General features: G+C 39.0%; 1 protein-coding gene across 14 annotated transcripts in view; it reads left to right on the top strand.

Moving 5' to 3' along the window:
* Nucleotides 1-27,100, top strand: part of mycbp2 (MYC binding protein 2) — a 256,550-nt gene that overhangs the window by 166,421 nt on the left and 63,029 nt on the right. For 9 of the 14 annotated variants that reach the window (XM_087987962.1, XM_087987958.1, XM_087987960.1 and 6 more), the window contains 5 exons: nucleotides 946-1,086; nucleotides 14,766-14,990; nucleotides 17,640-17,772; nucleotides 19,427-19,552; nucleotides 21,416-21,460. In XM_087987962.1, coding sequence (XP_087844088.1) covers nucleotides 946-1,086; nucleotides 14,766-14,990; nucleotides 17,640-17,772; nucleotides 19,427-19,552; nucleotides 21,416-21,460 — 670 coding nt within the window. The remainder of the gene's footprint in view (nucleotides 1-945; nucleotides 1,087-14,765; nucleotides 14,991-17,639; nucleotides 17,773-19,426; nucleotides 19,553-21,415; nucleotides 21,461-27,100) is intronic. The other 5 variants (XM_087987970.1, XM_087987966.1, XM_087987967.1 and 2 more) reach the window with 3 other exon arrangements.

Genomic DNA, 27,100 nt, shown 5'->3' with positions numbered 1-27,100 from the left:
TCTGTAGGCAAGGTCTCTATTAAAAATAATCACTCATCCAGAATGGAAGCTCTTTGTTTTTGTCAGCCTTCAGACTATTTCCAATATTGCAAATATAAATTCTCACCATCTAGTACACTGGTTACAGTGTTGTCGAGAAAAGACTCTTTGACTTGAAAGATTTGCATTGTATTAAAATAAATTCCAAATAGTATGTCTTGATATTGACAGTGATGTGCACAGGTGAAAAACAGAGCACTGTGACAGGAAATTGGACTCATCAATGAAGTGAAGCCTTTATTGCATTTATGTTACTGCCATTGCAATGTAAGACTTATTTCTGGCAGGATTGGGAATTGATAAACCATTGATATTCTGTTTAATCTGAAGGTTAAAAAGCAAAAGCCTTTTATTCAAATTAGTTTAAAATTGTGGGGCCCAAAGTTAGGCATCTAGTCACACGTTTTTGGATCATTGGAAGCAAATATAGATTGTGGGGTCTTAGAATATTGTATATTCGGCAAAGAAGCTGCACCTTACAACTGAATAACTTCAACTTATGTTCGCAGTGAGAACAGTTTACAATGGCTGCCAGAGTGCATAGTGTAATTAGTGTGAATTGGAATTTATTTCCATGGGCCACCTTCATACTGTCGTTACTGGCTTCAGTGTACATGCTACAGTTCTCGTGGTTTATTTCTGTTTTTTTATTCAGGCCAGTTTAAGCGGAAGTAAGATTAGCTTTTGCTGTTAGAGTTTCAGTGCTGAATGAAAAATTGGACTCCTGCTTTGTTAAGCTGATCATTTTGCTATTTGTGGAAAAAAAATTGCTATCTTCAATGCATTTAAAGGTTAAAATTTAGTGTCTGATGCCCACCTTCTCTCTAGTCTGGAGCCTCATTGTCCTTTTCAGCTCTGGGGCAGTTACAGGAGGGCATGGCTCGTTTTGTTGCTTGTTTCCCATAGATCCATAATGATGATGGTGTATGGCTGAGACTGAATGATGAGACTGTAAAGAAGTATGTTCCCAACATGAATGGTTACACTGAAGCCTGGTGCCTCTCTTTTAACCAACACCTGGGCAAGAGCCTTCTGGTCCCTGTTGATGTAAGTAACGGTGCCAATGATGAAAAGCCTGTTATGGCAATTTAACCCCTTTGCTGTCTGTGAGCACTGCTTCACACTGTTTACTAAAATCTCCACTAATTAAAATTTATTCGCTTGTATCTTTTAGTCTTTTAACTGTTATAATTGACATGATGCTGCAGTTTATTTAGTTCTCGCGCAATAAGTACACTCATTTTAAAGGCTATGTTTTAGAAGGCAGAAGTCCTTTGATAGGAAGGGCAGAATTCTCTTCAAAGGGTTTGTAGAAAACAAATAAACTAAGGCACAGAATTAAGCTGCAGCAAACTAATGCAATATTTAACCAAGTAATACTTTGTGTAATTTCTGTCATTGCTTTGTAGGATAAAGAAAAAAATGTCAGGTCATTAGTGAAAATTACTTGGTCAAGTTCAGACATTTAGTAATTATCAGAGGACACGTGTTGAATATTTTTCTGCACGTTTCATGTTCCAATGTTGTCCTCTATTTTATCAGTGATAATGATGCTGGCTACATTGAGACTAAATATAACTTTTGAAATATATATTTGATCAGTTAGCCAATTAATTTATTGATTAATTGTGCAGCACCTTTTTATAATGCTTGGAATTGTCTGATACAGACTACTTTCATGCAGAATCTCATTTAACAGTTATGCAAGATGTAGAATGCAGAAAATTTGTATTGAAGATATTTGGAATGTAAGAGGTGGGGAGAATACTGTTCAGTCTTAAAGATAACTTAAGTCTCTGGCATAATACAAATCCAAGTAAAATTCTTAATTTGCCAGCCACACTCCTGTTTAATTTGTTTGCTCCACAATTCTAGTGCAGAACATTGCTAATTGGTGAGAAAATTGGGGGTTCAGTATTTGAATGATAAATGACACTGGTTATTGCTAATAGGTTAAAAAGTGCTTAATGATTTTTAAATAAGAGGCAGTGTATCCCTTCCTTCCTGTTCCCTTGATTCTCTTCTTTCCCAAGACCAGTATCATGTCACATGTACTGTGACAGTACTGCTAGTCACACCACATCTTTATTGATGGTATTAGAAGAGGAAAAGCCTTTATAAATGCAGTATTAAAGCAGTACTCTCCTGTCATAAGTGCAACCTTTGTCTGCAGTGGAATCCTATTTGCAGAATTGTCCCTTTTGGCCTGTTCTCTAATATTTAAAAGGGAAGAAAAGGTGCAATCCAGAAAATGTAAATAGAAGTAATGAAAATCAACAATACTTTTAATACTGTATGCCAGCAGCTTTGCAATTAACACTTGATGGGTGTTTCATAATCTATAGCTTGTGCTATTAACCTGTGCCAATATTCAAGGCAGGGTTGGTAAAGTTTACAAGTATTTTTAATGGTTTAAATTCAGTTAAAGTAAAAATGCTTACAATGCAATTCAACTATGTTTGGCCACATCTTAGTCTAATATGAATTGATTTTTTAAAAATAAAAACCATCTGAATCTGAATATTCTTTAAATTGGCTATAGCTACAATTAATATAGTTAATTTACATTTTTTGAATCTTGCAATATATGCATTTATTATATTTTTGCGACTAATTTCCATTTGCCAATGATTTATTCTAACATCCAAGAAATTAAAGTCTGCTTGCATGCTCTAAAGCCATTTATTATAAAACATTTAGTCAAAGGAGTATCTGAACTCACAAATTGTTCACACATGGCAGCTTACGGGTTAATGGAATCAAGCAACACGATGGTATTTCTAAACGATAGCACATTTGCTGTTAATTAAGATTTTCTCAAGCAAGCCATATTATTTCTGGCTTGTTACCCACAGTACAATTGCAGGTATCTTATATGCATGCTATAGGGATTTCTTTGCTAATATTGGCACTTCTGTATTGCAAGATTGCAGGTGGGTTGTGGACTGGACAGTTCAAAAATTGCAGATTGAGGTTTGCATCTATCTAATTGAGTTTTGTCAAGTAAAAGTCAAAAGAGAGGTACTAGTTTAGTACATTCAGTGTTGTGCAGTCAGCTTTTGCTTTATTGATTTCATGACCATGAATCTCATTAAATTTCAACAGTTTGTTTCAAGTAAGTCATATGCATTCCTGACAAGCTTATTTTCTGCTTTATTTTGAGCAAATTGTTAACACATTTTGCATTTATCCAGAAGAACATTTAAATTGAAGTTGCTTTTGATAAGTGCATAAATTTCGTTGTGAATTTTCCAATGTAGTACAATTTTACTGAAGGTGTGAAATAACTGCCTTTCTTTAAATGTGTGCCTTGTTTTTAAACAATACTTAGACCTGTGCTTATTGTGTGATATGTAGTGAATCAATTGTGACTTGCCTGTTGAAGGCTATATGGATGTGATGGACCAAGTATGTTTAATGTTTAAGTATCATTATGTTGAATCTCCTGTAGTTTTTTCACCTTACAATTCTCTTTGAAATTTTTTTCAATTGCATGATTTTCTGAATAATATTGTTCTTCTAAAATTAATGGATTGAATAATACTTAATTTGCCTTTGCCAATTAATTGTATTCTTTAGCAATTCTTTTTCGGTTTGCAACACTTCTTCCACACCTGCACAGGATAATTGAAAATGTGTTGCTATCTGATTGGCGATGCTCCTCTCCAGTACTTCCCATCGCAGCCTCTTGTTTATTTTACCAAAACTTTCCAGAATTATATTTCAGTCCTGAAGTCTTCTACTGTTAATAATTTATTTATCCTTGAATCCTCGCTATTGAGATTGACTCATCGCACTATCTGCTCACATAGCAGCATAAAAACTCCATCCTTCTGTTCGTTATCTTCTCCTGACACAATTCATGCAGTCTTTTACCTCAAACCTAGCATCTCTTCTTGCCTTTCTAACTTTGCTGACCAACATGTGGCCCTCAACCTTTCTCTTCTGCTGAAGTTACTTTTTGGCTAATCTATTGAGCAAAATGTTATCAACTTTGAATAAATAGGATATTATTTAATAAGTTAGAATAATTGACTCTTTATGGAACATGAATTAGCTCATCATTCACAGAAACAAATAAAAGCAAATTTATCTCTCTTTTCCATAACTGTCTTTTGTTAATTCATCCAGTTTAATGTCCCTCTTTTCCTTTATGTATAGTTCTTACATACTTTTCACATGCATTTTCTATTAATCTCACTCTTGTGTGCATTATTCTGCTGTATGCATGTCCATGTAATCTCATTTTTAAGATTTAAAACATAATTATTTTGTGTAGTTAGTTTTTTAATTTAAATTTTATAAAGTTCTGAATACTCTGCAAGAAGTTTGAATTTGAAAGTTGGATTATAATGACTTTGCTATTTTGAAGTTATTTGAATACATGCAGTTTCCTAATCTTATGTTTCCCAGAACCTGTTGGGAATGTGTGATAGGTCCTGGCTGGGAAGGAGCGGTTTTCCTGGGGTTTCATTCTAGTGCAGTAGTGACTGGGAAAGATCAAGGCTGGAATTACATTTGATGGATCAGCTCAGGAAGTTGAATTAAATGGGCCTCTGCGTTAGATTGCCAGAACATAGGGCTAGGTCCATAGGTGTAAGAAGGATGAGACCTTGAGCCTCTTGAAAGCAGCTTATTTGAGGTTAGAATGTGATGTCTTAATATTTTTAATGGATAGGAAAGTGCAGGAAGTTGGTATACTTGAAGGGCATGCCTACGAAGCAATGTTTAGAGCTGGACTTGGGTCAAATAGCAATGGAATTCATTGGGAGAAGTTGGGAAAAGTGGTGACATGGTGGTAACATTATTGTATGAGTAATCCAAAAACCTAGCATAATACTTTGGGAGCAGTTGGTTCAAATTCCATTGTATCTGATGAAAATATTTTAATTCAGTGACAAGAATCTGAAATAAAGAGCTTCCCTAATATCAACCATGTAATCATTGTTGATTGGTCTAAATTGTCATTTCGCTCATTAATGCCCATTCAGGAAGGAAAACTTCTATTCTTATCTGGTCTGGCCACATGTAACTCTACTTGCAGCCCATTGGTTGACTCAACTGTCATCTGCAATGGCTTTGTCTGACCAATCCGCTTAGGAGCCATTAGAGGTGAGCAGCAAATGCAGGCTCAGCGGGCGACAGCCATGTCCATCGATTAAATATCAAATAATTACAAGGTGATACATTTGCAGAGGTCGAATATGGAAAATGAATGCACAATTAATGGGAGAATACAGAGTTGTAGACAGTAAGGTACCTTGGGATAAATGTCTCTAGATCCCTGAAGGTAGTAGGATGAGTTTATTAAATGGTTAAGGATATAAGTAGAATTCTTTCCTTTAACTAGCATAAAAGACCAGGAGGTTATGTTTATTCATTGGGCCATAATCTGAGTACTATACGCAATTCTGGTCAGCTCATTACTGAATAGATGTAATTGCAGAGGAGATTTTTGAGGGTGCTGCCAGGACTGGAAAATGAAGCTATGAGGACAAATTAGTTTCAACAGAGAAGATTTGGTTAAGATGTACAAAATTGAGGGCCCTGGAATGGAATAGATATAAAGGAGAAAGTGAGGTCTGCAGATGCTGGAGATCAGAGCTGGAAATGTGTTGCTGGAAAAGCAGGTCAGGCAGCATCCAGGGAACAGGAGAATCGATGTTTCGGGCATAAGCCCTTCTTCAGGAACTTGCAAAGTGCAAAACTTGACCTACTCTTGGGAAATAAGGCAGGGCAGATGACTGAGGTGCCAGTAGGGGAGCACTTTGGGACCAGCGACCATAATTCTATTCATTTTAAAATCATGGAAAAGGATAGACCAGATCTAAAAGTTGAAGTTCTAAATTGGAGAAAGGCCAATTTTGACGGTATTAGGTAAGAACTTTCAAAAGCTGATTGGAGGCAGATGTTCGCAGGTAAAGGGACGGCTGGAAAATGGGAAGCCTTCAGAAATGAGATAACAAGGATCCAGAGAAAGTATATTTCTGTCAGGGTGAAAGGAAAGGCTGGTAAGTAAAGGGAATGCTGGATGACTAAAGAAATTGAGGGTTTGGTTAAGAAAAAGAAGGAAGCATATGTCAGGTATAGACAGGATGGATCGAGTGAATCCTTAGAATATAAAGGAAGTAGGAGTATACTTAAGAGGGAAATCAGGAGAGCAAAAAGGGGACATGAGATAGCATTGGCTAATAGAATTAAGGAGAATTCAAAGGGTTTTTACAAATATATTAAGGACAAAAGGGTAACTAGGGAGAGAATAGAGCCCCTCAAAGATCAGCAAGGCGGCCTTTGTGTGGAGCCACAGAAAATGGGGGAGATACTAAATGAATATTTTTGCATCAGTATTTACTGTGAAAAAGATGTGGAAGATTAGACTGTCGGGAAATAGATGGTGACTTCTTGCAAAATGTCCAGATTACAGAGGAGGAAATGCTGGATGTCTTGATACGGTTAAAGGTGGATAAATCCGCAGGACCTGATCAGGTGTACCCTAGAACTCTGTGGGAAGCTAGAGAAGTGATTGCTGGGCCTCTTGCTGAGATATTTGTATCATCGATGGTTGCAGGTGAGGTGCCAGAAGATTGGAGATTGGCAAATGTGGTGCCACTGTTTAAGAAGGGCAGTAAAGACAACCCAGGGAACTATAGACAAGTGAGCCTGACCTCAGTGGTGGGCAAGTTGTTGGAGGGCATCGTGAGGGACAGGATGTACATGTATTTGGAAAGGCAACGACTGTTTAGGGATAGTCAATGTGGCTTTGTGCGTGGAAAATCATGTCTCACAAACTTGATTGAGTGTTTTGAAGAAGTAACAAAGAAGATTGAGGGCAGAGCAGTAGATGTGATCTAAATGGACTTCAGTAAGGCGTTCGACAAGGTTCCCCATGGGAAACTGATTAGCAAGGTTAGATCTCATGGAATAAAGGGAGAACTAGCCATTTGGATACAGAACTGGCTCAAAGGTAGAAGATAGAGGGTGGTGGTAGAGGGTTGTTTTTCAGACTGGAGGCCTGTGACCAGTGGAGTGCCACAAGGATCGGTGCTGGGCCCTCTATTTTTTGTCATTTACATAAATGATTTGGATGCGAGATAAGAGGCACAGTTAGTAATTTTGCAGATGACGCCAAAATTGGAGGTGTAGTGGACAGCGAAGAGGGTTACCTCAGATTACAGCAGGATCTGGACCAGATGGGCCAATGTGCTGAGAAGTGGCAGATGGAGTTTAATTCGGATAAATGCGAGGTGCTGTATTTTGGGAAACCAAATCTTAGCAGGACTTATACATTTAATGGTAAGGTCCGAGGGAGTGTTGCTGAACAAAGACCTTGGAGTGGAAGGTTTGCTCCAGTAGTTCGAGAGGGTTTAAACTAGTATGGCAGGGCGGTGGGAACCTGAGTTGTATACCAGAGGTGAGAGTTGATGCAGATGATGCAATAGCAAGAGGTAGACCAGCTAGTGGGAAGGATTTTCCTGGGAAGGAACCAAGGGATCAGTTAAAATGTTTGCTTTAACGCAAGTAGTATCAGAAATAAAAGTGATGAACTTGGAGCAGGATCAGTACCTGGTGCTATGATGTTGTGGCCATAACAGAGACATGGGTTTCTCAGGGGCAGGAATGGTTGCTGGATGTTCCAGGGTGTAGAGCATTTAAAAAGAATAGGGAGTGGGGGGAAAAGAGGAGGGGGTGTAGCACTACTAATCAGAGAGGGTATCACAGCTCCAGAAGCTTCCATTGTCGAGGAAGATCTGCCTACCGAGTCAGTATGGGCGGAAATTAGGAACAGCAAGGGAGCAGTCACCTCGTTAGGGGTTTACTACAGGCCCCCCAATAGCAGCAGGGAGATGGAAGAAAGCATAGGTTGGCAGATTTTGGTAAAGTGTGGACGTAGTAGGGTTGTTGTAATGGGTGACTTTAACTTTCCCAATATTGATTGGAACCTCCTTCGAGCAGAAGATTTGAATGGAGCTGTTTTTGTAAGGTGTGTTCAAGAGGGTTTCCTAACTCAGTACGTTGACAGGCCGACGAGGGGAGAGGCCATTCTAGACATGGTGCTCGGAAACGAGCCGGGGCAGGTATCAGATCTTGTGGTGGGAGAGCATTTTGGTGATAGTGACCACAACTGCCTCACAATCTACATAGCTATGGAGAAGGAGAGGATTAGGCAAAATGGGAGGATATTTAATTGGGGAAGAGGAAACTATGATGCAATTAGACATGAGTTAGGAAGCATGGAATGGGAGCAATTGTTCCATGCTAAAGGCACTATAGACATGTGGAGACTGTTTAAGGAAAAGTTGTTGCAAGTGATGAATAAATATGTCCCTCTGAGACAGGCAAGAAGTGGTAAGATAAAGGAACCTTGGATGACGAGAGCAGTGGAGCTTCTCGTCAAAAGGAAAAAGGTAGCTTACATAAAGTGGAGGAAGCTAGGGTCAAGCTCAGCTCTAGAGGATTACAGGCAGGCGAGGAAGGAGCTCAAAAATGGTCTGAGGAGAGCCAGGAGGGGGCACGAGAAAGGCTTGGCAGAACGGATTAGCGAGAACACAAAGGCATTTTACACTTATGTGAAGAATAAGAGAATGGTCAAAGAAAGAGTAGGGTCGATCAGGGATAGCTTAGGGAATTTGTGTGTGGAGTCTGAGGAGGTGGGGAAGACCTAAATGAGTTTTTTGCATCTGTCTTTATGAAAGAAACGAACTTTGTAGTGAATGAAATCTTTGAAGAGCAGGTGTGCATGCTGGAATGGATAGAGATAGAGGAAGCTGATGTGCTGAAAATTTTGTCAAACATTACGATTGACAAGTCGCCAGGCCTGAACCAGATTTGTCCTCGGCTGCTTTGGGAAACGAGAAATGCAATTGCTTCGCCACTTGCGAAGATCTTTGCATCCTCGCTCTCCACTGGAGCCTTACCTGAGGACTGGAGAGAAGCAAATGTAATTCCTCTCTTCAAGAAAGGAAATAGGGAAATCCCCGGCAATTACAGACCAGTAAGTCTCACGTCTGTCGTCTGCAAGGTATTAGAAAGGATTCTGAGGGATAGCATCTATGACCATCTGGAAGAGCATGGCTTGATTAAATGTAGTCAACACGGCTTTGTGAGGGGCAGGTCATGCCTCACAAACCTTATCGAGTTCTTTGAGGATGTGACTAGAAAAGTTGATGAGGGTCGAGCTGTGGATGTGGTGTATATGGACTTCAGCAAGGCATTTGATAAGGTTCCCCATGGTAGGCTCATTCAGAAAGTCAGGAGGAATGGATACAGGGGAACTTAGCTGTCTGGATACAGAATTGGTTGGCCAATAGAAGACAGCGAGTGGTAGTAGAAGGAAAATATTCTGCCTGGAAGTCTGTGGTGAGTGGTGTTCCACAGGGCTTTGTCCTTGGGCCTCTACTGTTTGTAATTTTTATTAATGACTTGGATGAGGGGATTGAAGGATGGGTCAGCAAGTTTGCAGACGACACAAAGGTTGGAGGTGTCGTTGACAGTATAGAGGGCTGTTGCAGGCTGCAGCGGGACATTGACAGGATGCAGAGATGGGTTGAGAGGTGGCAGATGGAGTTCAACCTGGATAAGTGCAAGGTGATGCATTTTGGAAGGTCAAATTTGAAAGCTGAGTATAGGATTAAGGATAGGATTCTTGGCAGTGTGGAGGAACAGAGGGATCTTGGTGTGCAGGTACATAGATCCCTTAAAATGGCCACCCAAGTGGACAGGGTTGTTAAGAAAGCATATGGTGTTTTGGCTTTCATTAACAGGGGGATTGAGTTTAAGAATCGTGAGATCTTGTTGCAGCTCTATAAAACTTTGGTTAGACCACACTTGGAATACTGTGTCCAGTTCTAGTCGCCCAATTATAAGAAAGATGTGGATGCTTTGGAGAGAGTTCAGAGGAGGTTTACCAGGATGCTGCCTGGACTGGAGGGCTTATCTTATGAAGAGAGGTTGACTGAGCTCGGACTTTTTTCATTGGAGAAAAGGAGGAGAAGAGGGGACCTAATTGAGGTATACAAGATAATGAGAGGCATAGATAGAGTCGATAGCCAGAGACTATTTCCCGGGGCAGAAATGACTAACACGAGGGGTCATAGTTTTAAGCTGGTTGGAGGAAAGTATAGAGGGGATATCAGAGGCGGGTTCTTTACACAGAGTTGTGAGAGCATGGAATGCGTTGCCAGCAGCAGTTGTGGAGGCAGGGTCATTGGGGGCATTTAAGAGACTACTGGACATGCACATGGTCACAGAAATTTGAGGGTGCATACATGAGGATCAGTGGTCGGCACAACATTGTGGGCTGAAGGGCCTGTTCTGTGCTGTACTGTTCTATGTTCTTGGTGTACAGGTTCATAGCTCCTTGAAAGTGGGGTCGCAGGTAGAAAGGATAGTGAAGAAGGCGTTTGGTTTGCTTTCCTTTATTGGTCAGAATATTGAGTACAGGAGTTGGGAGGTCATGTTGCGGCTGTACAGGATATTGGTTAGGCCACTGTTGGAATATTGCGTGCAATTCTGGTCTACTTCCTAACGGAAAGATGTTGTGAAACTTGAAAGGGTTCAGTAAAGATTTACCAGGATGTTGCCAGGGTTGGAGGATTTGAGCTATAGGGAGAGGCTGAACAGGCTGGGGCTGTTTTCCCTGGAGTGTTGGAGGCTGAGGGGTGACCTAATAGAGATTTACAAAACTATGAGGGGCATGGATTGGATAAATAGACAAAGTCTTTTCCCTGGGGCGGGGGAGTCCAGAACTAGAGGGCATAGGTTTAGGGTGAGAGGGGAAAGATATAAAAGAGACCTAAGGGGTAACTTTTTCATGCAGTGTGGTCCGTGTATGGAATGAGCTGCCAGAGGATGTGGTGGAGGCTAGTACAATTGCACATTTAAGAGGCATTTGGATGGGATCTGAAGAGGAAGGGTTTGAAGGGATATTGGCCGGGTGCTGGCAGGTGGGACTAGATTGGGTTGGGATATCTGGTCAGCATGGACGGATTGGACCGAAGGATCTGTTTCCGTATTGTATATCTCTATGACTCTAAGTTGGGTGGATAAATTTTAATTGGCACAGACACAATGGAACCAAGTGGCCTCTTTCTGTGCCGGAAACATTGCGATTCTGTAGAGTGCTGCAGTTGGATCCAGGTCCTTTTGAGACTGTGTAGTGTGCCTATGCAGTGGAAAGCTATTTTACATAGCTTAGGTCAGGTTTAAGGGCACTCATTTCCTTAAATATTACTTTGTTTTGGAATTGTGGAATATACTTGCGAATGAAGTGCTTGGGAAGCCAAAATGACTGGTGCAAGTACTGTGAACAGACCTTTTCCAGAAATATGATTGATCCTGGTATCGTTCCTTCAAGTGAAATATTCAGGTTCTCTTTGAATGTGAACTTTGACTCAATCAAACAAAATAAGACTTTGTAATAATCAAACATATTTGTCTTACACCACAGATAGGGCCATGTCATAATAGAAGAGTTAGGTTGTGTTACTCAAAAATGTAATTTATGCTTAACTAATTATTTTAAGCTCATATTTTCTAATTGGTCTGTTTTATCTTCGAGAAAGTGAGGATTGCAGATGCTGGAGATCAGAGCTGAAAAATGTGTTGCTGGAAAAGCGCAGCAGGTCAGGCAGCATCAAAGGAGCAGGAGAATCGACGTTTCGGGCATAAGCCCTCCTTCAGGATTCCTGAACAAGTGCTTATGCCTGAAACGTCAATTCTCCTGCTCCTTTGATGCTGCCTGACCTGCTGCGCTTTTCCAGCAACACATTTTTCAGCTCTGTTTTATCTTAGGTCTTTACTTTTGAGTAATTTTCATCTGATCAATCTTATTTCAAATGGGAGGGTGAATAGACATTTGGCTACATACTAACTTTGGATGCTAGTGCTGTTGGCTCCTTATTCCATTGGAGAGTACCTTGCTTTGCTTCAAGATTGAAGAATGTGTCATCAATTTCTTCAGGCATGCTACCCCACTTAGTAAACTGATTTGTGTTTGATCAGTTGGACTTCAGTTAGATTCACTGACTGGAATTTTGTATCTGGTTGGGAATGTAATTTGAGCTTTTTAATTTAAATGCATATTTCAACATTTGATTAATTGGATATTATGGTATAAATATGGTGATGATTTAGTTAATTCAAACATTTTATCAAGCTATCTTGGCATCTTAGTTAGAATCTTACTAGCATCTGCAGTACTCACTTTCACCTATCTCAGTTAGAAACCACTCCAAGTATCTCCTAAACGTTGTTAATTAACTTTCCTTTAATGTTGGTAAAGGCATCCAGGGCCATGGATACCATGACATGGATTTGTTTGTGTAGTGTCAGGTAGGTTTAAACGTAAGTGTAAATGCTCGGTGTTAGATCTTTAAAAGTGTTTTTTTTTAATTGCTGAAATATTATGAATCTTTCAAAAATAAATCTAGGTAAAAGTAAGTTTTGTATGGCATCAACATCTTGATGACATTTGTTTTGTATAACATGACTTTGCTCATAATTTTTCATATCAGATTTTTATTTCTTAACCTTCAGAGCACAAACACAGCATGAAACAGTTTCTCGATATGTGATTTGTCTTCTCCAGGTTTTCATCTTCCAGATGTAAACTACTTAGTTATTTAATTTGCTGTGAAGGGATGCAATTAACTTTTTAATAAGGGTTTGATAATGAAATTGTGCAGCTACAGAATACTTTTAATTAAAGAATGTAACAGAAGTATGAATTATGAAGTGAGAGGGGAGGCAGTATAAAATAAAGGACAATTCTAAACCGAGTGCGGAAACAAACAGTAAGAAAGTCTGTACAAGTTATTGAAGGTATAGGGGAAGTTGAGAAAATAGTTAGAATTCCAAATTCTATAAATAGAAGCACAGAATGCATAAACAAGGCAGTTATGTTGAACCTTTATTAAACACAGTGTCCCCATTTGTGGGCATTGCATTTTAGGATGATTCCAGGCATAAGAACTTGATTTATATGAAGAGGTTGGAGAAGCTGGGGTGGCTTTGAAAAGAGAGAAGGTTGAGAGGAAATGTGATAGATGTGATCAGCACAAAGATGGCTCTTGACAGATGTCAAACATTCCCATTGACAAAATCTGAGAGACAAACACTGTTTTGAGGTGGTTGGGAAAAGAGCCAAAGGGAACATGTAAAAACACTTTTTTTTTAACGCTGTGGCTGTGGTCTGAAATGCACTGCTTTTGAGTGTGGTCAAGGGAGATGCAACTTTTGCTTTCAAATGAGCATAAAACAAGCACCCAAACTTATGTGCAGGGCTACGGGGTAAGTGGGTTGAGCTAAATTGCCATTTCAGAGAGCTGACATGGGTTCAGTGGTCCTCCTCATGTATTGTCACCATCCATCAAATTTTTCTTGAGAGCTTGTTCTCTACTGAAACATTTTCAGCGATCTTGTAGAAATCTTCGTTAACCTTAGTAAAAATGAAACATTTTAACAGTTACTATTGTTGAGTACCCTTCGACTTTTTGGAAGTTACAAATTTCAGCCTTATCATTTAAATATTCCAGTTGTAAGAGTTTAGCAATTCTCAGCAATATCAATAACCTTTTATATTTATATAATGCCTTTTAAGCAGTAAACTCTCTCAAGCTTGACGAGCTTTATCAGATGAAGATTTAACACTAATCCACTTTAAGGCAAAGACGACAGATGACCTAAAACTTGGTCAAAGAGTTAGGGTTTTAAGAAGCATCATAAGGTAAGAAGGAAGCAGCAGCAAAGAGTTTTAGCAAGACAGTTCCAGAGCTTGGTAGGTATTCACAGCTACAACTGTTAGGGTGGTTAAAATGGGAGGTGCGAGAGATGGAGGACTGCAGATATCTTGGAGTGTTGTAGGGCTGGAGGAAATTAAAGGTAATGAGGAGAAAAGCCATTGAGAAAGCTGAAACAAGGAATGAACAATTTAATATTGAGCCATTGCTGACCAAAGCTTAGCGAGTATAGGGGTACTTATGCATGGTTCTTGGTTCGAGGCTGAAATGTCCAGTAATGAATTGGAATAGTTGAGTCTAGAGCAAAGGCATAGATGAGTGTTGCATCAGCAAATGGGCTGCAGTAATGGCAGATTTGGGCAATGTTATGGAGGTGGAAGTAGATGGTCTTGGCGATGTCAGACTTGTGTCTGGAAGCTCACTTTGGGGGTGAGTAAGATAAAGTTGGCAAGCAGTTGTTAGCAGAAAGGTTGGAGTTGGCGACAGAATGGAGTTTTTGCCAAGACTGAAGGCTATCATTTTGATATTCCAAATATTCAATTGGAGGAAGTTTTATCTCTGCTGAAAATGTGTTGCTGGAAAAGCGCAGCAGGTCAGGCAGCATCCAAGGAGCAGGAGAATCGACGTTTCGGGCATAAGCCCTCCTTCAGGCGTTTTATCTCCTCCAGTACTGGATGTCGGGCAGCATAGAGACTGAGAGGGGATCCTGGGGCACTTGGTAATGCCACATAGGCTGCTTTCTGACCCACATTGCTTTTTGACTGTTAAGATTTCTTGGTGTTTGCACGCAAATAGCAAAGACACTTAATCCATTGTATGAAGGTAAGTATTATATTCTCGTGTTCTGTGGCAGAAATGCTATGTGCATTGACTTGAACTTATTATGAGAAGTCTTTGCTTTCTGATTTACTTTTGTTTATTCTGCACTTCAGAAACTAATTTTAACAGGTTACAGTTAGCACAGTAAATTTATCTGCTTTTTCTTCCCAGGAGCCTAAATCCATCACTGATGATTACTTCAGAGAAGTAAATTCACGTCGGTCCCATGAAGTAGTGTTGAAAGAGCAGGAAAAGATGTTCCTGCAAGGCGGACCAGGAGTATATAAGGTAGTGAAGACTGGGCCTTCAGGGCACAACATCAGGAGCTGCCCTAACCTTAGAGGTATCCCCATTGGAATGTTAGTTCTTGGGAACAGAGTCAAGGCATTAGGCGAGGTATGGATTCATGAAAGTGTTATTGCAGGTACCAATCAACACATTAGAGCAAATGCTGCAAATTTGATGTCTTCTCAAGCTTTTGCATAATATTATAAGAGGACATCTGATATTGGTATAATTCCTTCATTAAGAAAATTAGAAATGATGCCTTTGGGTGCTGTGACAAATCGTGGAAGCTTTTATACCGTGCTAACCAAATTTGGTGATCTGAAGGCTCGTACTCTGCTTCTGAGCTGAAAAATCCTATGATTCAACATGATCTATTGCTTTGATTTGATTTGCTTCTGTGTATTCTACACTTAAGGAACTAATTTTCTTTACTGATTTAACTCTTGTTTATTGGATTGTCTTTGCAAATTAATTATAAAAAATACATTTTTATTCCTGTATCTCTCAAATTGCTGCAGAAATTTTGGTAAATATATTCTGGCTGCTCCTTTTATAATTTGAAAGCCAAAACTAAGCATCTAAATTGTGTTATGTTAGATTTTACTGAAATTATTATATTTCACAGAATCTAACAATTTTGAGTGTGTAATTTAAATGTCAAATTTATTCTAAATTTAGTAGTTGTAGTGAGTGTTAAGTGAAACAGTGAAAACTATAATTCACGCATTTTGAATCCTGTACTTACACTCAATAAATCTTTATCGCGGATCCTTATTTATGAAATATGGTTTTTAAAGAAATATTCAAGAACGATACATTCATGAGAAATAATTCTAAGACCTTTTTCTTAATAAAAAATCTGTTGGGCTGGAATTTGCTGAAAATATGATGGCATGTGAATAGCACCAACTTTTGAATGTTTGTTCATGAACAATTGGCTAGTAACTTGTGACAAGGAAAAGGTACCTTGTGAATTGCAAATGGTGAAAGCAGTGTCCATATTTGTTTTTCATGATATTAGTGAAGGTGCTGCATTTGCTTCCTTAATTGTCCACTGCCTTCATCATGTAGTTACTACTATTAATAATAAATACTTGTTTTCATCAACAATGACCTGCTATCAGAACTGAACAAACATAGAAATGATAGAGACACAAAACATTTAAACAATCGAAGCTATGCAGAGTTCTCTTGTTAACTATGAAATGGGACTAAAATGTCAATCGTGTATAATAATTGTTAATGACTTTCAATGATTGTCACCTCTAAATTTTTAAAATTGAGTAACCTATCCATGGTTGTGTGCATGGTACAGTGTCCTTCAGTTTTAAGTATTGAAGCTTCACAAAATTTAAATTCTTAATTTCCCACTTTGTTTCTTTTCTCTTTGTGCTGGATGTTTGTCTGCAGTTGGGGGTGGAGAGTGAGGGGGTGGTGGTGGTGAGGGGCGTACTATAGGTCAAGTGGCAAACCCACCACTTTGCTAATAATGACCAAACATATGGAAGGTGGGAAATCAGCAGCCTACTGTATGCAAATAAGTAATTGCAAGCTGCTTGAGCTCGTTCCAAGTTCAGTTTACCCTGACATTACACTATCCAGGCCATAAAATGGTTGGAGTGAGGAGGTGAGTAGGTATTCTGTTTTTCACAAGATGCTTAACAGAGTAGAAGATTGTGGACACTATCATCATTTGGAGGGCGGGAGGGTATGATGTGGTGGGGGTGGGATGCCCTTTTCCCATTGAAGACACCCATCCACTCCATTTGTCCATGCACACCTATAATAAGGATCTACAATCATCCCTTGATCCCCATCCTTCACTTCCATAAGTTGTCAAATCCATCCTGCCCAAAGCATTCCATTCCCCAAAATGTATTAGGTTTCCTTCATGGATCTGTGTGCAATCCTGCAATCCCCACTATGGAATTCTGTCAGGTGTTGCTCAAATGTTCTTCCAGACGTCCCCTCCTACCCACTGTACATTTCTGTTTCCTGTCTATCTCATTTCTTCCTTTCATTTCTCAGCACCTAAATTGATAGTGAATTTGTCCTCATTGTCAGTTCTTCCTCTCTTTATTTCTCCATATTTTTTAATGAACCTGTGCAGAAATGTTTTGATATATCTCTGGAGCATATGGGACTTGAATCCATGCCTTCTGGCCCAGAGGTAGGGACACTAACACTGTACCACAAGAGACCCGTTGTTTAATCAACCTAGTTAGATGTGTTATTGTACAGTTCAGAAGCAGGTGAGACTTCAACCTGCTCCTTATACCATTCTATTTATTTCTTAGTCCTTTATCCTAATTGGTTGAGACAATATTGGTTCCATCATCCACTCAAAGTCCTGGGTGCCATGTTGTGCTCCACCTAGTATCAGCTCCTTCCATCAATTTGCAAGTTAAACTCATTTCAAGCGAAAGGTGAGAGGAAAACCTGAACTGTTCATGGTGCCATGTGTACCCCTGCTCCAGCAAATTCCAGCCTTTTGTGTTTAAAATCAGAGTGGCATTTTAGCAGTCAGTGGTTAAAAATTCAGAAATTCAATAGGCTATCATATTCCGACTTTGTTTCCTAAGTATTCAGCATTTTAATTTACACCACAGTGTAATAATCTTTAGGCTATAAAAGACCTTTCCAAGCTAAGGCATTTTAAATTGAGAGATGTAAAATATTTAAACAGTCTGAACTCTGCAGGCACCCAAATTCTATTGTTAAATATGGAGCAAGACAAAAGTGTTGTTTGTATAATAGGTGGCAAATCACGAGGGCATATGGATCCAGCTAGATAAGAACACCATGGTGGAATTCTGTGAAAGCGGTGAAGGTGAGGCCTGGTCCTTAGCCAGAGACCGAGGTGGTAATCAGTACCTCAGACACGAAGAGGGTAGGTGCTCATTATTCAGTTAATCACTTTGTGCCAAAGTAATTCTGTTCTCAGTGGTATTTTCAAAACATATTCAAAGTTGGAAGCTAAAGCTGATTATTTGTGATCCTACATACAAAAGTACAAATTGAATCTCTCAGAATGCCACTTGAAATAACAATTCCATTAAAATTATTTCATTATTCGAATTATTAATTCACACTTTACAGCCTGTAGTCTTGCATGACTTTTTCTGTGGGGAAGACTTTATTCCTTTATGATGTACTTGTACTAGAGTTTTTTCTCTTATTTCTCACCAGTATCTTGTAGCTGCATCTGTCTTCAGTCTGGTGATAACTATTTAATCTGCAGAGCTCATTTTCTAAAAACAGGTATAAAACAATTGTGGTTCAATTCCTTTAGTTGTGCCCAACCTTTGCTGGTAATGCACCAGCATTGCCACTATTTTGAGGAGCATCAGTGGTGATCTTCCTTTAGCTGTGAGAATCCGTGCAGGAACACATCATGCCTATTCAGTGAGTCACGTAATAAAGAAAGATGTTATGACTGGGTGAGGCAGGCTGTGGTTCAAAGACCTGCTCGGTTAAAGTTATCTATGGTGTAATCTGTCACGGTCTTGGGCAGAGATTTGTTTTAGGAAAATCCAATATTTTCGACCTTAACATGTCTGTACAGTGTCTTTCTTTTTGGTAAGAGTTGGCTGAAAGCATCAAAATACTAAGTAGTTCCAAAAACTAGTCTTTCAGAATATCAGGTGAAGGCTGCAGAACCATCCATTGTGACACTTATCATGTCCTGGTAAGAGCTTCCCAGGGGTGCCTTCACTGATCATTGAATCCTGCTTCTCTCCAGAGGAGCACATAAAACAGAATTAAACAAAGCCTCGTAGGGAGACATGTTTAGGGCAGGTAGCCTTGGAAACTAGCTCTGCAATTCATAACTTAGTACATGAATGTCAACAGAATGGAGGCTGCAAAAGGTAGATTTATTTTCTTAGGTAGCAAGCATTCCTCCATATTTATTGCTCTCTACTAGGTGAAGTGATATAATGTGTTTACTGTTTTTGGAATATGTTTGTAAGAAGTATGTAAAGAAGTATATAAAGAAGGATCTTAGCTTGAAGGATGTTTTTACACTCAGGAATTTGATACAGTTCAAGCTTGCTACCTTCTAGTGTATCTTAGAGATGAGATAAGTTACCAAGAGTGAAACATAATTCACAATATTGTTGTTAGGCTTCAATTTTAGAGCCCCTTCCCAATGTGAACTCACCTACTGAGCCATTAAAATCTCATACTAAAATGAGACATCTGTTTTGTCAAAAGGCCTTGGACTCGAAAACATACTCTGAAAAGAATATTCCATTGCTATATGATGGTTGTTCTTTTCCCCTTTTTGCTCAACGCCCCTCTAGCAGGTATTCAGGATTAAATGTAACACAGAAACTGTCATTCCTTTGTTCCAGTGTAATCTCAAATATTTATGTAAGCATTTTGCACTTCAATTTCCAAGCAATACAGCAGAAAACCGCAGTTTTAAAACCATGATTACGCCTAGTAAATTTTGACCCCAGTGCAAATGTTAATTTTATTAAGCTGCCCTAACTTAGTTTACAATCTTGCCAAAAATTGCTTAAAATAATTTTCTTTGACAGAACAAGCACTGCTGGATCAAGCACCTCAAACACCACCACCTAGTCCTTTCACAGCTCCTGCTTTCAACAGGAGTGCAAGTGGAAACAATACTCAAGGATTTGACTACAGTCTTGCAAATGCTAAAGGTATGTGAAAATTATCATGTATTTAGGTAGAGGGGATCCACATACTGTAAATATTGCCCTGTTTTGTTTTGCTGCTTCATTCGAGTCAGTCTGTTCTGTGTTTCTCTCCTTTTCTAATTGGAATTATTTGGTTCATAAATAAAGAGAAAGAAATAGAATTCAGTCTCTGAAATAGCATTTATAGTAACGTTTGTTGGCAGAAATCCTTTAAGCTCTGGAATTTCCTCCCTAAACCCATGTGTGTGTCTCATTCTGTGATCTTGAAGATGTTAAATCAAAGGTAGTCATAAGAGATATACAGCATAGAAACAAATCCTTCGATCCAACTCATCCATGCTTACCAGGTATCCCAAGCTGATCTAGTCCCATGTGTCAGCATTTTGCTCATATCTCTCTTAACCCTTCCTACTGATGTACCCTTCCAGATGGTTTTTAAATGTTGTAATTGTATCTGCCTCCACCACTTCCTCTGGTAGCTCATCAAATGCATGCACCACCCACTGCATGAAAAGTTTGCCCCTTAAGTCCCTTTTAAATCTTTCCCCTCTCATCTTAAACCTATGCCCTCTAAGTTTTGGATTTGACTACCCTGGGGAAAATGACCTTGGCTATTTACCCTCTCCAAGCCCCTCATGATTTTCTAAACCCCTATGAGGTCATCCCTTGGCTTCCGACACTCAATGGAAGATAGCCCCAGCCTATTCTGCCTCTCCCTATAGTTCAAACCCTCCAATCCTGGAAATATCCTTGTAAATCTTTTCTGAACCCTTTCAAGTTTAACAACATCCATCCTACAAGCAGGGAGACGAGAATTAAACTCCATATTCCAAAAGTGGCCTCACCAATGTACTGTACAGTCACAACATGACCTTCAACTCCTGTACACTGACCAGTGAAGGCAAGCATGCCAAATGCTGCCTTCACCACTGTCTACCTGCAACTCCCACTTTTAACGAACTATGCATCTGCATCCCAGGTCCCTTTGTTCGGCAACACTGTCAAAATCTAAATACTACTTTAACTCTAAAACCTCTGATCAAGCTGTTGATTGTCTCCTCATCTTTCTCCCCATGCAACTTTGTGCTATTTTGTTTTATAATGCTTCTTGAAAGAGAGAAGGCTGTTCTAGATCTGGTCATGTCTAGCAGCCTGATTAATGACCTCAAAGTGAAAGTATCCCTATATAGCTCTTAATAGGGCTCAATAGGTTTCTTCAAACAGATAAAGTAGGTTATTTTCTGTGTGCTCCAGAATAATGTAGTCGTATACATTTTGGAGACCTGTTGCTGTCATGCACAACGGTGTTAGCTTTCCAAACTAAAAGATTGAAGGCAATCTATTATACCTGTATTTAATTTGGACCCTGGGTGAGAGGGCACCTTTGCCGTTAGAATGATGCTAGCAAGTTGGAGAAAACTGAAGGTACAAACACACTGTTTTATGTTGATTCTGATTGGAAAAATCATCACACATCATTATGTTTAACAGTTATACTGATTTGGAAATCCATGCACCATTTCCAGTGATAAGATATGTGTACTTGAGCTAATTAATGCTGAAAATGAAAATCTACTCTCTTTTCTTGGTACAGAAAATTGCTTGGAATGAAAGAGTCTTTCTAGTCCAGGTTTACTTGCACTCCTTTCAAAAGTGCATCCCAAAACTCACTAGCAATTTTCAAAGCAAATGTTGATAATTCTGTGGTGCCTTGTTTATATACATTGGCTTTGAGTCATATTATTGTATGCTGTATTTAATTATTTCTTGTTCACTCTCGTTGCTTCCATTTTGTGTTAAAACAACAGTTTATAAACTTGTGTTAAAAAGCTTTTGTTAATTGTATCCCAAACTTTTCTCTTAAAGATGAAATCACTGCAGACCTTGGCATAGGATCATTCACTGAGCCTGGTAAGTGTAGGGTATTATGATGGGGAATATTATGGAGTATTCATTTGCTTTTCACTATTCGAATAAAGGTAGGAAGGAATATTAATTTTTAATAACTATGGCAAGGTAATGTCTTCCATTCTCCTTCCAAAATAAAGCTTGTTTATTTTCCTAATTCAATGGAATCTGTTGAGCTTCATTTGCCCATAACTTTGTAAAATTGGAATATTATGAGTTCAAAACTGAATTTAAATTTGAAATTTGAATAATGTAGTTTACAGGACCATTCTTGCAATTTTGATTCATTTTGCATCCAAATAAAATTTATTGGAAGATTCCAAATTTTAAGTTGGTTCTGGCGGCATGTTTGAGGAATCTAATTATTTTGTCTATGTTCTTTGTTGGTTGACTTCCAGAATTACTGGACTGTAATGTAAAGGTTCTATCTTTTTGTTTTCCATGTATAGAAGATATCTTAAGCACACCATGATTCAATAAACTAATTTTTATATTCATCATGACTTGATTGTTTCAGTTATGTGTATAATGTCAAGCTTTATAGTAACGTTTTGCACATTAGCATGCTGCCCATTGCAAATTTTTTTTAGTTGAGCTCCTTTGTCTAGTTCATAACCTTAACACCGTCCCTGGAAAGCAAGGATCTCAACTGACATATTTTCAGACCAAGTAGAGATCTAAAGTTAGCACTTATGAGCTTAGCAAGAGAAGCATGAAGTAGATTGGTAACATTAAGTGGAATATTTAATTTTCCCTCTGCGTTTTGTAGAAAAGCACTGAGCATCAGATTAACACTTCCTCCTGTGTGGTATGATTTAAGTTCAGGCTATTAAGATCTTAATGGAACCTGAAAACCCACTACTTCTACCATCTTGCAGTTGGACATCGATTATTCACTGAACTCATTCTCAGTCAGGCATTTTATCTCTTGGATCAATTTAACCTTCATACCTATTGTAGTGTTTCCCCAGATTGAGCACCTTGAAATTTCTCAAAATGACTTCCTGTTTGAGTTCTTGTTGAGGAATAGAAAATGAGGAACCTCTGTCACACCAACATCCAGTAATCACAAGGAGCTTGTGGTGGAGACCACTGGGCCAAAACACACAGTCACCACACAGCATCTTCTGATACACCTGTTCTTTAAAAACAAATCTTTTAATTAATCCTAAACAGTCAGGGCAAGGTCGGGTTGTGGATTCTGCACGATTGCCATTATTTTCATCTTTTGAGACTTTAACCCAAATGATATAGGTAGTAGAGATCAAATTGTCAAGTTATTTTGCAACCTTTACAGTTAACTTCTGGCTTCCAAGTAACTCAAAGACTTTTGCACAATCTCTTTAGAAGCTGATCACAGCGAAATCTTTTTAAGCCCCTGTGTATGTTACAGCTGATGCTTAGACCAGGGGCTCAAAAGTTATTATTGTATACTCAGGCTGCAGGATTCTTCAAAGTAGTCCATGTATTTACATTGCAGAGCGTGACTTGCACTAGAGTTATTTTGTAAATTAAACCAAGGTCACTGAGAAGTTAGATTTCCTTTGTAAATTCAACTATGACACTATAGGAGAACGTTTTATATCTAGTCTTTTATTCTGCAGAAGTAATCCGAGGTTCTCTGTTCACATTCTGTTATTGTATCTATTTGGAGCTGTACTTTCGAACATAATCTTTGTTTCTGTTTCTTAAGTTTGAAGTATATAATTGTCAGAATATGCCTCCAGGATGATTGCTTCCATATTTGCAACTCATCCACAGTTTTGGAAAAATTGAAATACACATGTACAACGAACATCCAAGGCAACAAATTGTTTTCTAATTATCTGTCCTCCTCTTAACTACCCCCCCCCCCCCCCCCACGCAAAAGAAAGAGTACGAACAGGGATAACCTTTTGTGAAAAGAGTCACTTTGTTTCATAAAAGCATAAATAATAGGAGCAGCCATCCAGCCACTGAATCTGCTTCGACATTTGATATAATCATGGCTGATTATCCAATTCAGTACCCTGTTCTAGCTTTCTCCACATTTTTTGATCTTGCTAACTCCTTCTAGAATACATTCAATGTTTTGGCCTCAGCTGCTTTCTGTGACGGGGGATTCCACAGGCTCGCCACTCTCTGGGGGAAGAAATGTTTCCTCATCTCAATTCAGAGGCCTATCCATATCCATAGCTTGTTATTCCTCTTTGTGGATTTCCTGCTCAGCAGGAACAACCTTCCTGCATTTCCCCTGTCTAGGCCTGTTCAAATTTTATAGGTTTGTTTCCCTCCTGTTTGTTTCTTTACTCCAGTAATATATTCCTAACTGATCCAATCTCTCCCTGCCATTTCCGATTTACTCATGTGAATAATTCCTATGTTGCACTTCCTCCATAACCAGAGTATCCTTCCTCCAGCGTGGAGACCAAGATTGTATACAGTACTCCAGGTGTGATCTCAACATTGTACATAATTTCAGGAAGATATCCCTGCTTTTTTACTTGAATTCTCTTGCAATGAAAGTCAGCATAACATTTATGTTCACTGCCTGTTGTATCTGCCTACTTACTTTCAGAAACTGGTATACAGGTCTCATTGCACCTCCCTCTTTTCTAATCTATTGCCATTCAAATAATCTATCTTCCTGTTTTTGCTGTCATAGTAGATAACCTCATATTTACCCATATTACGCTCCATCTGCTATACATTTGCCCAGTCACTCAACTTGTCCAAATCTCACTGAAGTATCTCTGCATTCTCCTTGCAGGTTACACTCACACCAAGCTTTCTCAAATTGTCCTAACATAGGGATCATATTTTGGCAATTGGTTTTTCACTATGCGCATTGCATTTCTCAGCAATTTAAGGAAAGCTCTATTTTGTATATAACACAGCTTTCTATCATATAGTTGTCTGTTTTCTAGCTTTGGGAATTGTCCTCTCCAGCAGGCTACTTCTGATTTCAGAATGGTGTCATCTCTGTGAAATTGAGTGTGCAGATGGGCTTTTGCTGTCTGGCCCTTAATTGTCATTCAAAAGCTGCTTGAAACCTGTGTGGTGGAATATATTCTCTCTGTAGGTGCCATGCTGACTATAGAAATTTCAGTGGCAACAAATTAAAACTGAGCATTGAGATACCACAATGTTGGGTTAAAAAGCGAGTTCAGTGCATGGATCATTAGTTAAGTTCCTGTCTCTCTTTTGCAGCATATATTGAAAAATATTATTTCTGATTCAGGTGCTAGCAGCCCGCCAAATTGATGATCATATTTCAATTGGAATCTCCTGTTAAAGCATCACAGTCGATTGAAGCTGACATGAGCATTCCATATTACTCAGCAAGGTTAACTATAAATATTTAAGACACGGGAGAAGGACTGCATACAGTAAGACAGTGTCAGTGAAATCCCTGACCCCCGAAACATTGTGAAGTATTGAGTTATGAAATGTAATGCAGAAAAGGGTGAATGGTATATTTTGCTAAGAAAAATGAGATTGAACATAAACAATGGACAAGTGTAAAGTGGAGGTTGAAGAATAGATCCTGAATAAAATTCAGTATCTTGTTATTTTTCTGAATAGATTCTTAGAACACACAAGCAAAGAAGTAATTGAATCTTCAGAAAAATCTCGTTCAGCCTCAATTGGAGTATCATATCCAATTCAGGGCACTACACTTTAGGAAGGACATGAAGGCTTCAGAACAGGCTGAGAAAAGATTTAGGAAGACTGTTCTGGGATGAACTTCTGTTACATGGATAAATTGTCAAAGTTGGAACTCTTTTCCTTGCAGAATAAGTTAAAGAGTCATGTAGAACAGACACTGACCCTTGGGTCTAACCAGTCCATACCGACCATAATCCCAAACTAAACTAGTTCCATATCCCTCTAAACACTTCCTATTCATGTACTTACCTAAATGTATTTTTAACGTTGTAACTGTAACCACATCCACCACTTCCTCTGGAAGTTCATTCCACACGCAAACCACTCTGTAAAAAGAAAGAAAAAGTTGCCTCTCATGTCTTTCTCAACTTTTTCTCCTCTTTTTCCATTAAAATATGTCCCCTAGTCTTGAATCCCCACCTGCTATTCACTTTATCTATACACTTCATTATTTTATAAACCTCTATAAAGTCACCTCTCAACATCCAATGCTCCATTGAAAGAAGCCCCAGCTTATCCAGTCTCTCCTCCATTCCCAGAAATATACTGATAAATCTCTGCTGAACCCCCTCCAGCTTAGTAATATCCTTCCTATAACAGGGTGATCAGAATTGACACAGAAGAGGCCTCACCAATTTCCAATGTAGCTTCAACGTGATGTCCCAACTCCTTTTACTCAATGAATGCAAGCATGCTAAATGCCTTCTTAACCACTTTATCTATATGTAATGCAAACATCAATGAGTTATGTACCTGAACCCCTAGGTGTCTCTGTTCTACAACACTTTCCAAGGACCTGCTTTTAATTATGTAAGTCTTGTCTTTGTTTGTTTTACCAAAATGCAATACCTTACATTTATTAAAGTTAATCTTCGTTTGTCTCTTTTCACCCCATTGACCCAATTGATCTCTTTGTAATTTTAGATAGCCTTCTTCACCGTCCATTGTACCTCCAATCTTGGTGTCATCCGCAAATTTACGAACTGTGCTTTCTATATTCTCATCTAAACCATTTATAAAAATGACAAACAAAAGTGGACCCAGCACCAATCCCTGTGAAACACCTGCTGATCACAGGTCTCCACGCTGAAAAGCAACCTTCCACCATCATTGTCTCCTGTCATTAAGCCAGTTTTGTGTCCAGTTGGAAAGCTCACTCTGAATCCCATGTGAACTATCTTTACTAATTAATCGACCATGTAGAACCTTATCAAAGGCTTTACTAAAGTCCAAATAAACAATGTCTCCTGCTCTGCCCTCATCAATCTTCCTCAAAAAAACTAAATCATGTTTGTGAGACACTTATCCCTCACACAAAACCATGCTGACTGTCCCTAATCATTCCTTGTCTCTCCAAATGCCTACACATCCTATCTTTCAGAGTCACTTCCAACAACTTTCCCAGCACCAAAGTCAGACTTTCAGGTCTTTCATTCCCAGGCTTCTCCTTGCATCCCTTCTTAAAGGCACAACATTAGCCATTCTCCACTCATTGTCACCTCCCCCATATTTATAGATAATACAAATATTTCTGCAAGGGACCGTGCACTTTCCTTCCTTCACCTCCCACAAACTCCTGGGATACAGTGTTATGGACCAGGCCAGACCCCCTAAAAGCACTTCAAGAAAGTAGCCCAGACCCTAACATTGCTAGTTGCTTTAAGCAGGTATACAGTGGATATTCTAGGATAGATGCAGCTGGTCAAACCACTTTGTTTTAAACCAAAACAGAATTTGTCATTTGCCAAGGCCATCTCATATCGTCTCTGTGCCTTCCTGACCTCCCTGTTAAGAATGTCCCAATACTATACTCTTTAAGAGATTCATTTGAGCCACTTGAAAGGGTATTTGATACTAGTGTTCAGAATTGAAGATAGTCAGAAGAGGAAAGCATCTGAGAATGAGCAGATCCTAGTTAAAATGGCTACTGAGGAAACTTGGGAAAGAGCAGCATTTGCCTTCTATCGAAGTTGCTCCAGTCATTGAGAATTTTTC

This window comes from Chiloscyllium plagiosum, unplaced genomic scaffold (assembly GCF_037043375.1).
Source record: "Chiloscyllium plagiosum isolate Xiang-an unplaced genomic scaffold, Cpla_swu_hap1 HiC_scaffold_6, whole genome shotgun sequence".
NCBI classification, from domain to species: domain Eukaryota; kingdom Metazoa; phylum Chordata; class Chondrichthyes; order Orectolobiformes; family Hemiscylliidae; genus Chiloscyllium; species Chiloscyllium plagiosum.
Note: the sequence above shows the minus strand (reverse complement) of the source record. Positions and strands in the feature narration are given on the sequence as shown.